Here is a 13,127-nt window from a genome sequence, read left to right as displayed (position 1 = left end):
AAGTGGATTTGTCTGGGATTGGGTTAATAACAAGTTACTCATGGATAGAAGAATGTTAAAAATTCTTATTCTATATCATATATGCATGCATCTGATTTACTTTGTATGTGTGTCCATGCCAATGAGAAAGCAACTTGTTACAAGAACAAAGAAGTGAAGAATTGTGCGACATTTTGCATAGTTACTCGAAAGATCATTCAACCGCTGAAGATGCAATGACGGGTGCTGAAAATGAAGCGCAACCAACAGAACCAGTTGTATTATTGATATATAACCACTCACAGATATGTTCACATATTGCATAGAATTTAGTTCTAAATATTACATCAAAGTACAATGTCCATAATATGAGAAATGAGCAATTACAATGTGGAGAATGACCATCCAAACAAGCTTAAGAATTAAATCTCTCATGCGAATTCCAAGTGTCAATTCTATGAACATCCAAACTAACAAAATCGAGATCAATGTCAATACCAAAGTCAGGGAGATTTGATACTAGGACCAATACAACTCCATGGCCTTGAATATGAATATCCAAACGAAACCTTAAGAGTTTTTCGTGCATAGCTTGTTACGTTTGTAAGATTAAGAACATATTCATTTTTTCAAGATGTTGAACTATTTTCTTCCTGATCACTACTAAGAGAAGCAACCAATTCTTATGAAAATCTTGTTTCTTTCATGTGTTGCACAAAAGCTATTGCATATTTATCCACATTTCAATTTTGTGTAGTATTCAGTGTGCTAACAAACAAGACACTACCAAGTTTTGGCTCTTTCTTGGACGAATGCCATTTTTTGGATCATTTTATCTCTGACAGTATTTGGCTAAAAATATGGACAACCAATACCTTATCTAAAATATTAGTAACCCAATTTCTTGGTAGATTAGCTTAGGTTCAACCTCAAACCAAAACAACATGTATGATAATGTCCGCAACATTCAAACTACAACGTTCTCGTGTCACGGTACATGTTTTTGGTTGTCCGTTAAGCACACTCTTCTCCGTATCAATACGAATCGGCAAACCGCCTTTCCTAGTTGATGTCACCTTAATTTCGTTCAATTGCTTTTTATGAACCGTCGTCTATTCTATTTCCAAGGGCCTATTTGATTTGCAGGACTCTAAAAACTAAGAATAGAAAAAAAAAGATCATAATGTTATGTCTATTTGGCTACTACAGGATTTTCGCTTGTTTGACTCCATCTTAGGAAAAAGCAAAAAGATTGTTTCTAAGAGATTAGTAGGTACAAAATTTTCTATTTTTTTTTGAAAATATACAAAATTTTCTATGAAAAAATGTAACGCAAATGAATCCTTAGGAAAAACAATCGTATATTTTTTCTAAGGGTTCCAAAATTCACATGAAAATCATTTCAAATAAAGAGGCCCTAAATAATATTATTGCAATTATTTTATCACAAGAAACAGAATTCCACCTCACCTCTCTCTGTGGCGAAGGAGGAGAGAGGAGAGAGAGAGAAGAGATTAATAGTAATAAAATAAGAAAAGTTTAAAGGAAAAGCGCACCGTTATTTCCACTCACTCCCTTCCTATTCCCTCCTCGTTCCCTCCCTTCTCGCCGAGCCACCCGACCAATTCCCTCCCCCCCCCCCCCCCCCCCCCCCCTTCCCCTCCCTCCCTCTCTCCCCCACCCAAATCGCCGCCATTTCGCTAATCCCGGCTACTCTCGCGGCGCACGCGCTCCCCTCCCCTCCTCTTTCCTCCCCCCTGGCGTCGACGCGGCGGCGGCTCCCGGCGGTGGCCAGGCGGGCGCGGCTACGAGGAGGTGGGCGTGCGCACGGCAGGGCCGAGCTCAGGCTAGGGTTCGAGGCAGCGGCATTGGCGGCGTGGATGAGGAGCTAGGAGGTGCTCGGACGGTGGGGAACGGCGGCAGCGGCGGTTGCATGCAGGCAGGCCGGCAGCCATGTATTTCGCCAGGCTCGATGACTCGCCCATGTTCCGGACGCAGGTGAGCTGGGCTGGGTGGATCTCGTTCTCTGGGATGTCCGGGTGGCGTGTGTCCTCCGAGAGTTTCATGTCTATGCCATTGGCAGCTCTGCGTTCCTGCGAACGGGTCGGGGGAATGCCTGCTCTATCTTTAACTTGATTGGGTTGTTGGAGTGGTGCTCGCCCTCGTGTTTTTTTTCCTTCAGTTTCTGGTGAATGCGCGAGTAAAGTTGTTCTCTTACCCGTGGTTTGGCTTCTGCATGTCTGTATTGTCGCGTGACGCTGGTTTTGCTGCGTGTGTTTCTATCGCCGCATCTCACTGATTTTAATATGCGCGGCCATGTGCTTAGAATAATTTCGTGGAGCGCGTGGGTCTTAGACATCGTTCTGATGCTATCGGGCAAGCAAATTTACTTCATCGCACGGAAATTTGGTTTGGATTATCAGGTTGGCGCATGTGTGTGTGTGTGTGTGTGTGTGTGTGTGCCGATTTCACTGTTCTGTGTCGAATTTCCAAGGTCGTTCATCAGTTTCTTTTTTCTGTAGCAGATGGTTTCGGGTTAGCCTAACTTCTACAGGATTGATCTGCAGATTGTTCAGTAGTACATATGGCTCTAGTTTGACGGGCTCTAGTTTGGCGCGGTTGCGATTTTGTTGGTGGAGCTGCGGCTTTTATTTGGAAAATTGCATTTCATCATTAGATTAACAATAACTGTAATTTATTGTTTTTTGTTTATTTCCCAGGCGTGCAGTCTATGTCAGCCCATAAAGTTTGCTAGTTTGACATATACCCATACCACTTCCTATAGTAGTTTTGTTGAATCCATTGGAAGAATAAATATATTCTACCATTTAGTTAATGTATTAAGAAACATCCGGAATACTTTTGGCATATAAACAAAATCTTTGCCCCAAAGAAATGCACAGATCTGATTGTCCTCCAGTTCGTTAGAAATTTGTAGTAAGAACTGCTTATGTTTTTGACGTTGAGTCCAAGTGATCGATATGAAAGGTCGAGTGCTGGATGCCCCAATGCCTTATTGGTTGTTTTACTTACCACATTCACGAATGAATTTTACTCATTCATGAACGAACACCTCGCTCTCTCTCTTTTGACTTCCCTTGATTCACGACCAACCGTTATCTTCTCTTGACCTTTCGACAAACAGATACAATCACTTGAAGAAAGTGCTGAAGTACTAAGAGAGAGGTGCTTGAAGTTTCATAAAGGTTGCCGCAAGTATACGTGAGTTTTCATTTGGAGCTCATTCATTTTTTTTGTTCACTCTACCTGACACATGTATGGTTGAGCACTTCAAGTCTTCAACTATAATTCACTATCCCCATGACATAAAGCTGCTATCTAAACCCATTTAACCCCAGCCTGTGCCAGATGTAGATAAATTAATACACACACCTGTGATTTGTTTCAGTGAAGGGCTAGGTGAAGCCTATGATGGAGATATTGCATTTGCAAGCGCACTTGAGACATTTGGAGGAGGCCACAATGATCCAATCAGTGTTGCTTTCGGCGGTGAGTCATGTTATTCTCTTGATATCTTTAATCATGTCATTTATTCTATTAAAAAAGATCGTACTTGAAGATATGTTTTGCTTCATACTGAATGAGCTGCGTATATGAGTGAGAAAACTTCTTCATCAACGTCACTCACTTATGCTTTGTTTTCTTCATTGTTTTTGAAATTTCTCTGTATGCTCTCAATTTCTTGTCTTTATCACTCATGCCATCCTTTCTTTCTATCTACGTGGTATTTATTTTACATTTTATTTAAGTTCTGACTTTACAAAGAGAGTATCAAATTGAGCATGTTCTAACTAAGCCCTTATGATTGATAGAATGAAAATTGAATAAGGAGGCCACACAATGCTTATCTGGAATTCTGTGGTTGCATATCTCTCCGCATATCATAGTTTTAAACAAAGGCACCCTGCTCAAACAGCTATAGCACGGCTATAGCCCGCAATTTTGTACTATACCGGACAATTATACATGAATACCATTTGGCGGCACCCTGCTCAAACCGTTATAGCGTGGCTATAGCCGGCTATTTAAAGCTTTGCCTCATATAGGGGCTGAGAGAAGTGGAGTTTAGACATTCCCTTGACTAAGAATACACAATTCATCTCCTTTACAGGACCTGTCATGAACAAATTTACAATTGCCCTGAGAGAAATAGGAACATATAAGGAAGTCCTGCGCTCCCAGGTACCACATCTTTTTTTGTATTATATAAGCATTGTTTGAAAGCAATGCATTATGTTCACTCTTCAATTCTGCATGCATTGCTTATCAAATTGACTAGAATTTTGGTTTAAATTGGCTGCTCATTTTGTGTGATGTTACATTGCTGGCATGATGTCTTTCTCCAATACTTATGATGTTTTGGTCAGTGAACAGCATAAGCTGCACTTATAATACCTTATTGCTACCAAAAAAAGAAACAGGGATCACTTGGTCAACATGCACTTGATGATGTTAATGGAAAAGAACTATTATATTACTTATCTAGTTATTGGAATGGCTACATTCTTTGCTGCTTCCTTTTTTACTCATCTTACATGACTTTGATGTTAGAACTTGTTCCCCCAAGAACCATTACAAGCTTCTATATATAATGCTTTGTTTGGAAATCCATATCAAAATTTGATGCTACATTAGTGAAAATACAAACGCTCTCATTTCATGGTCAAACATACTTTGTGTACCTAAGGTGGTATATTTCTGATTCAGTTTCCTGGCAGGTTGAGCATATGCTAAATGACAGATTGCTAAACTTTGTAGATGTTGATTTGCATGACGTTAAGGTACCATTATTGTTTTCTGCTAACACTGAATCTTAGAAGTTTGTACCAAGAACTATTCGTTGAAATAATTTCCTGCTTCATAAATTTAACCAGGATGCCAGGAAGCGTTTTGACAAGGCTAGCCTCGTGTATGACCAGGTCAGTTAATCAATATATCTATTACCCGAAAATGTGAAAAAAAGAGGGAAAATGAAGTGTGTGTTTCTAAAGCTATTGTGGAAATGTTTTTGATAATAATTATGATGCCTTCGTATTCTTAACGCAATTCTGATTCTCCTTTGCCTTGTAGTGATCAGAATGATGCAAGGTTTTCTTTATATTTCCTGGGACTTTTTTAAGCCGTCAATATTTGTCTTGGATATAACAAGTTTCCAGTTTTCATCAGCCAATAATACCTGTTTGCTGTTTCTGATTTGTTTGTTCTGATTGTTTCTAGTCAATTAATTGATGTTGGAATGGTTATGTATGCACTTCTCTTAGCTAACCTTACTGTTATTTTACGGCTGATTTTCTGTCTTTTCTTTATTTTCTGCCATATTTTAACCTTTGCAGTAGTTTACTTTGCTAGTTATGTAATTTTTTGAGAGAATATGTTATTGACTTGCTAATTGCCTTGTTAGATTCGCGAGAAATACTTATCATTGAAGAAAGGCACAAGAGCAGACATAACAACTGCCATTGAAGAAGTAAATACCTTTCTGTCAATCTTGTATGATCAGAGGTAATTCAGTGTTTCCCCTCTGACTTACACTTGGCCTATACCAGGAGCTCCATAGTGCTAGGTCTTCATTTGAGCAAGCTCGTTTTAACCTGGTATGTGAACTGTTGGCCTTAACTTTGCTCTTGTGAGTTCATATGTATGTTTAAATGCATATCATGCCATCGCTTCCTATACCTCTTTGAATTTTCAGGTAACTGCAATTTCGCATATCGAGGCAAAGAAGAGATTTGAATTTTTGGAGGCTGTTAGTGCGACAATGGATTCACACCTCCGATATTTTAAACAAGTAGTGCCTTTTTTTTCCCTCTTCCCGATGCTATATTTTGCTACAAAATGATTAATCTTATCTGCTGCCATTCATGCAGGGGTATGAACTATTGCATCAGATGGAACCCTATATTAATCAGGTTACTATTAAACCATGCCTCCCTTCTTAATACAATTTCCCTAGTCTGTTTTGGTGTTTGAATTGCGAATGTGTTGATAGCACGATGATAACGCCTCCTGTAGTGAGGTCGCCGACCTGGGTTCAAAGCCTGGGTCTCGCATAAAAAATACCCCTTGCTGGTCTTCTCCTTCAGGTCGTCTTTTTGGTATATGAATGATTTTTAGCTGTTACATAATCCTGGCACACAAATAGTGTGATATTTTTTTTCATTCGGCACACCAGATCTGTGCATCAAAGCCCTGCAGTTTCAGATATGTGCCCTCAATCACACACACAGTATTCTAGTACATCATTCATCATTCTCTCCTTGTAATTATATGCTCTTTCAATAAAATTTACTGTTGGGGCACACGTGCCTTATTGGTAAAAAGAAGCATCTTTCACCATCCTTTTGCCTTGTCTTCTATATGGGGCACATGTGCTCCCACATTCATCTTCATGATGCAACATTCACTCCCATTTGTTTGTGCCCTGTGTGCCTTATTGGTAGCTTATCTAGGCTGGTATTGCTGTTGGTTATGAGAAATCATGATGACAACACTGAATCGAGTTGGTTATGTCCTGGTATTTCTGTGCACCTTTGGACACTAGAAACATTATTTTGCAACTAAAATATCAGTAGAGCTGGCCAACACTTGTTTTTGCGATGAGGTCAACATCCTACTTAGTGGTAAAGTACGAATCCCATTTTAGCATATATTTGTGTAACTGTCATTTGATTACTTTCAGTTATCTCGCTTGTTTACTTGATTTTTGAATTCTACATCTGCAAACTGCTCATATTATGAAGTCAAGAAGACAGTTTATCACTAACTTGTGGTTGGATTGTCCTGCAGGTTCTGGCCTATTCGCAGCAATCAAGAGAGAGGGCAAACAAGGAACAAGCTTCTCTTTTAGAGAGGATGCATGAGTACAAAAAGCAGATAGAGCGTGATAGTCGGTCATCTGGGAATGGTTTAAATGATTCCCCTAATGTAGATGGCATACAAACAATCGGTAGAAGTTCACATAAAATGATTGAAGCAGTGATGCAGTCATCCACAAAAGGCAAGGTAACATTTCTTTTCTTGACTGGAAATTGAAGATTCATGTATACATGCAGATCTTATAGCTCCATGGACGGGGTTTATATTATGATGTACTGATTTTCAGGTTCAGACCATTCGTCAAGGTTACCTCTCAAAGAGATCATCAAACTTGAGAGGTGACTGGAAAAGAAGGTTTTTTGTTCTGGATAGTCGAGGGATGTTGTACTACTATCGCAAGCAAATTAATAGGCCAGCTGTAGGTCCCCCTTGTAACATTTCCCTTGAAATCCTCATGCATTCAGCATGATTTTCTACATGTATGATACAATTCAGCTTGGCCCCTTTCCTCAACTTTCACTTGTGATCTTATCAGGGTGTTTCTCAAGTTCAAAGAACCAACAATACCCCTGAACATGGTTCAGGGTTGCTGAGCAGATTGTTCTCTTCTCATTACCATGGTATACATGATGAAAAATCTGTTGCACGGCATACAGTAAATTTGCTGACATCAACCATTAAAGTCGATGCAGAACAATCAGATCTGAGGTTCTGCTTCAGAATTATTTCACCCATGAAGATCTACACATTGCAGGTAAATGCACAAAATTGCAGACAATACCGTTTTCATGTTGAATATACACGTTTGCTACTTTAGTGACATCATCTGATATTTATACAGGCAGAGAGTGCTCTAGATCAGATGGATTGGATCGAAAAAATTACTGGTGTCATTGCATCTTTGCTGAACGCACAATCCCCAGAACAGGTTTGTTATGGTCTAGATTAGATGATTCCAGTTGGATTATTTATGTGCTTCAATTCAATTTATCATGATGTTATGTTTCAGTGTCTGCACAGCCCTAGGAGCTGCGGCCATGATCGGAGCGCTAGTGAGAGTAGCTCCTATACTAGTTCAGTGGAACTGGAAACTTCCACAAGTGAAGATTTAACACTGGAAAAGAATGCTGGAAATGGACAACATCATCACAGGACCCATATCAAACCCGAAAAACCAATTGACTTGCTTAGGAGGGTTGATGGTAATACTATTTGTGCTGATTGTGGTGCTGCGGAACCTGATTGGGCGTCGTTAAACCTCGGTGCTCTTCTGTGCATAGAGTGTTCTGGAGTACACAGAAATCTAGGAGTGCATATATCGAAGGTATTTAAGAAAACTTACTATATATTCATGCTTATTGCACATAGATTGGTTGCCGCATCTCCATTTAACTTGAAGTCCAGCATTCTTGTGTCTTGCCTGTGCATGATCCCACATGCTTTTGTGACCAGAAACTACTCTTATAGCTGCAACTGTTACGCATCTGCTATTTGTTTGCGAGCCATCATTTACACATATGATTTAAAAAATTGCACTCTAAAATATAAACCCAAATTCCAACCTGGAATCTCTAAAGCCTTTAGTTATGCCCTTTTTTCCTAACTATTTTTAAAAGGATATTCTCAAATGCTGAATTATTTATATGCAAATTTAATTTAGTCAATGTGGCAGCATACCTTTTTGGTTTGAATATAGATTTGCAGTATTTTATGTGATACCAGTAAACTTAATAGAGCAAAATTTATCTTTTTCTTTCTCAACAATGGCAGAAAATAGCATGCACTGTTATTTAAGTCATTGATGTAGTGGCTTGCATGCATCATCCTTTTTAGGAGACTCGCTGAGAATCAACTTTAGGACACTGCCATTCTTTGAAGATGATACAAGTAATTGTTTCTATTTGGGTGTCCCTATATATGTGTGTGTAACTGTGTACATTGCCACCTATACTTCTACAATTGTCTGCACTCTGCCTATTTTCGATGCATATTTTGCAGTCAAATTTGATTACATAATTAGCAAGTTGTGTTTGATGGTATCATTAGGGTCACTAATGACTAATTAACTGAACATAACTTCAAAATGAATACATCATATTTGCAGGTAAGGTCTCTGACTCTCGATGTCAGAGTCTGGGAGCCATCTGTAATCAATCTCTTTCAATCATTAGGCAACATGTTTGTGAACAGAGTTTGGGAAGAAACATTACCTTCATCAAACAATGGCTCTTCTGTTGATAATACAAGGTAATATTAATTTCTTTACAAAACTTCTGTCTTTTTTTAGTGCTTTCAGAAATTAACTTGCAACTTTGTTGTCTTGTAGTACTAATGGATCACAGGCAGCACAATACTTAACCACCAGCAAGCCTAAACACTCAGATCCTTTCTCTGCCAAAGAGAAGTTTATTCATGCCAAGGTGCTTGCGAGTTGTCCTTTTGCAATTGCTTCTCTGCACTTTTCCCATTATTAGCAAATATGTGTTGAGGACAAAGTTGTCTCCAGATATCCGATGGGAAAATGATTGGGTAAAAATGATTCATGGTAGTTTATAACTCGAACATTTCTTAGCCTAAATACAGTTGTTGCCCGTCACGATTAGTTGCCAGATGGTACTTGTGCGATCCACCGATCATTTTAAGGCCTTGCAAATATGTTGTTCTTTACAGTTGCATCCTCAGAGTTCCAGAAAAATTGTCTGTAGGTTGTATCCACATTGATGAAGTTGCTTCAAGTGCTTTTATTTAGTTTCCGTGGCCTACAAACTGCATCACGTTTGACTTGTTATGTAAACTCACTTCATGCAGTTCATTTATACTACAGATGCTATATGTGAACTATCGAAGTTGACTTCCGTGATGCTATCCATGTAGAATAGTAAACTCACCAGGATTTTTGCGGCTACATTAACTCCATATATAATGAAAAGGAAAGCTTGTGGTTTCATAAATTATGAATCTGCAGATAAGTTTTTTTAATTGCATTATTAGTTCCTTAACATTGATCTTGGTTTGATATGCCCATGAAGCTAAGTGAGCATTATAATGCATGGACTAGAATTTATATAGCCTGTCAGCTGGTTTAGAATGCATTTTTTAAAGTCAATATCTATCCTTCAGTTTCATGTATAGTATTGTCATATATTGAACTCTTTACGGTGCAAATGTTCCAGTATGCTGACAAGGAATTTGTACGGAGGCATAGTATCGATGAGATTCACATAGCTCAGCAGATGTGGGACAGTGTAACTGCAAATGACAAGAAAGGAGTATACAGTCTCATCGTGGCATCACACGCCAATGTAAATTTGGTTTATGGGCAGATGGCTTCTGGTTTGTTACTGAATCTTGGAAAAGCACTTATACAAGAGCAGCCAACTTCACCAGCTGATGGAAGCCCTAGATTTTTCGACTGCAATTCACATGAGAAGGTTTCTCCTAGAGAGTCGCTTTCTCCTCCCAGCACAAGTTCACATGTAGATGAGTTGGATGATAGATATGAGGGTTTCTCCTTGCTTCATCTTGCATGCCGTGTTGCAGATGTGGGGATGGTTGAATTACTTTTGCAGTATGGTGCTAGTGTAAATGTGTCTGATTCAAGAGGTCGGATGCCCCTTCATCACTGTATTTTGAAAGGAAGACATCTGCATGCAAAGCTTCTGCTCTCCAGGTATGTAGCTGCTTACAACTTCATCACTTTATCTTGCTCCATATGTTGTCTGTCAACTAGGAAGACCACCTGGTTGTCCGGTGAGGGCTGGGATGTAGTTTCTGCGGACTGGGAAATGAATTTGATGTTACCTGCAGCACTTCATGGTGTGGAAACAATAGTAGGGGAGCTTATAGTTTCAATTTCATAAAATAAGGGCACCTGTACTGAGTTGTGGATAAGTTATGGCCAATTCTTAGACCTTTACTCAAGAACGTGAAAAGGATCATTGCCTTTCGTATGCAGAATTTTTCTCTAGTCTCAGTCAATTCAGAAAAGTGCAACTTCATTTTAGTGAAAAGTGTAACTTGTACATTTGGGACTTGAGAATCTCTGTCTATTGTGGCCTAGCAAACCGAAAAAAAGATGCCTGTTTTGGAGAGTACCCTGAAAGAGAAAACTAACGCATCCTTTGAAAAATTAAAACTAATATGCAAACCAGTTTTAGGATTATTGGATGCAATATGAGAACTGTTCCACTGTTCTTTTTGTTTGTCGAAGTGTAGATTATTAGGGATGATCTGGCGAGCGGCACAAGTCCAAAAACAGACATGTCTCACCTATTATTTCCAATCAATTTCTTTGCAGGGGAGCTGACACACATGCCATAGACCGAGATGGCAGATCAGCATTGCAGTATGCAATGGACCGTTCCACAAGTGACGAAGGCATGCTTGCGTTGTTAGAGGAGCACTTCAGATAATTGCTGCAGGCAGCCTTCACGTCAGGAGTATGGGCCCAGCAAACAAACAGAGTAGGCTGTGGCGCTGTCTGAGTTACTCAGCTCCATGTTCTGATAAGCCCCCAGCTTGTCTTGCTGATAGTCCGAAGTTCGTGGCATGAATGGAACCTAATCTTCTTCTGGAGATCCCGCAACATGATGATGTGGTTTATTCTCTTGTCCGGTTGTTAGTTTTAGCGTGCCCCGGTCTTATTTATCATCTCGCAAGCCGTCCGGTTGGTGTTTGCAGATGGTGCATAGTAATTTTGTATATGGAGTTGCTTCTTATATCCATCATCTTTCCATGTAAGGTAGATGGCCCTGTGGTGAAAGATGATTGTACATATGGAGATGTGTCATTGTGATTTATGGAAATATGAATTACTCGGTACGCTTTAGTCGGTTGTCACACTTGATATCTGCTGCTGCCTGTCATTTTTAGCAGAAGAACTGGCCTTGAGCCAGCAGCTATCCCTCATCTACAGCTTATTGTTACTTGAAAATAATAATACCCTATAGTTTCCTATGCTCTGGTAGTGTTAGTATTAGTCTCCAGCAGCGCCTGGCCTTAAGCCGGGTTGAGTTAGGATCCATGTTAGAATTAGGCGACGAGGTTTGCTACTGTGCCAGAGGATATTGGGGCCTATTGGTGGCCTCTGGCACGCCCCTGTTAAGCTGGCAGTGTATCTGTATCGCATGATCATCAATAGAATTGTGATGCTGTTGGAGAATTTGCCTGTGCCCAATGGATAACAACCAATTTTCCCTCATGTCTTGGAATGTCAGAGGGCTGAACTCTCCGGCGAGGAGAGCGGCTGTGTTTGAACTTGCCGCTGCTCACAGAACCCCAATTCTTTGCCTACATGAAACAAAGCTGGAAGTGTGGTCGCCTAGCATCGTGCGCGAGCTGGGAGGCAACCGTTTGGATGGCTGCGCGGTCCTGCCGGCAGTTGGAACAAGAGGAGGTGCTGCGATCCTCTGGGACAAGAGCGCCGTGCAGATCGACACACAGGCTGTGGGTCTCTTCTCGATCACAGCCAAGGTCATCCTCCTGCACTGCTCATCTTCATTCTGGCTGACAACGGTATACGGCCCGGTCGACGTTGGGCTTAAGGTTTCCTTCCTGGCGGAGCTGATCCAATCTGCACCACCGCTAGGTGAGCCATGGATGCTTGTAGGCGACTTCAACATCATATATGAAGCAAGGGACAAAAGCAATCTTAATCTGAACCGGCGCATCATGGCCATGTTCAGAAGGGCGATCGACACGGCCGGCCTGAAGGAGATCAAGTGCAAAAACAGGTGCTTCACATGGTCAAATGAGCGACAAGATCCAACCCTGGTGAGCATTGACAAGATTTTCTGCAACGTCGAATGGGAGAGCCTCTTCCCCTCCCTCATGCTCATGGCTGCTTCGACTGCTTGCTCGGATCACTGTCCGTTAGTGCTAGCTGACACCACCGCCCCACCGAGGAGGGCCACTTTCAAATTTGAAGCATTTTGGCCGCGCTTCCCGCGCTTCAGAGAGACACTGGAACGGGCCTGGCAGCGGCCTGTTGCGGCAAGGTGCCCTATCGCAAGATTAAACACCAAACTGAAGCGGGCAGCTTTTGATCTCAAGATTTGGGCTCGTTCCCTGTTCAGTGATGCCAAAGTGCAGCTCCACCTTGCCGCTGAGGTTGTGCTCCGGCTGGATATAGCCCAAGAGGCACGCCGTCTGTCCCCTGCTGAATTTTGCCTCCGCAAGCAGCTCAAACACAGGATCGTCGGCCTGGCGGCGATCGAGCGTGCACGCAAGCGACAAGCGTCCAGAGTATCCTGGCTCCGCGCAGGTGACGCCAAGACCGCCTTCTTCCAAGCAAAGATCAACTCCCGGAGGCG

The 13,127-nt window shown here is 41.1% G+C and overlaps 1 protein-coding gene across 2 annotated transcripts; it reads left to right on the top strand.

Moving 5' to 3' along the window:
• The first annotated feature begins 1,586 nt into the window (after window positions 1-1,586).
• LOC109774299 (ADP-ribosylation factor GTPase-activating protein AGD3) lies at window positions 1,587-11,644 on the top strand. 2 transcript variants are annotated; one of them, XM_020333024.4, is made up of 19 exons: window positions 1,587-1,977; window positions 3,125-3,201; window positions 3,389-3,489; window positions 4,112-4,182; window positions 4,719-4,781; window positions 4,875-4,919; window positions 5,402-5,467; window positions 5,547-5,594; window positions 5,693-5,788; window positions 5,868-5,909; window positions 6,787-7,002; window positions 7,103-7,234; window positions 7,352-7,570; window positions 7,658-7,744; window positions 7,826-8,140; window positions 8,921-9,063; window positions 9,143-9,236; window positions 9,990-10,486; window positions 11,114-11,644. In XM_020333024.4, exons 1-19 carry the CDS (start codon window positions 1,933-1,935, stop codon window positions 11,226-11,228), a joined length of 2,472 nt encoding a protein of 823 aa, XP_020188613.1. In that variant the 5' UTR covers window positions 1,587-1,932; the 3' UTR covers window positions 11,229-11,644. The 2 variants fall into 2 exon arrangements, with proteins under 2 accessions (XP_020188613.1, XP_045087655.1); XM_045231720.2 differs by lacking the exon at window positions 1,587-1,977 and adding an exon at window positions 2,136-2,402.
• Window positions 11,645-13,127: the final 1,483 nt, after the last annotated feature.

This window comes from Aegilops tauschii, chromosome 7 (genome assembly GCF_002575655.3).
Source record: "Aegilops tauschii subsp. strangulata cultivar AL8/78 chromosome 7, Aet v6.0, whole genome shotgun sequence".
Classification (NCBI taxonomy): domain Eukaryota; kingdom Viridiplantae; phylum Streptophyta; class Magnoliopsida; order Poales; family Poaceae; genus Aegilops; species Aegilops tauschii.
The sequence above is the reverse complement of the archived record's forward strand: the minus strand, read 5'-3'. Positions and strand labels throughout refer to the sequence as shown.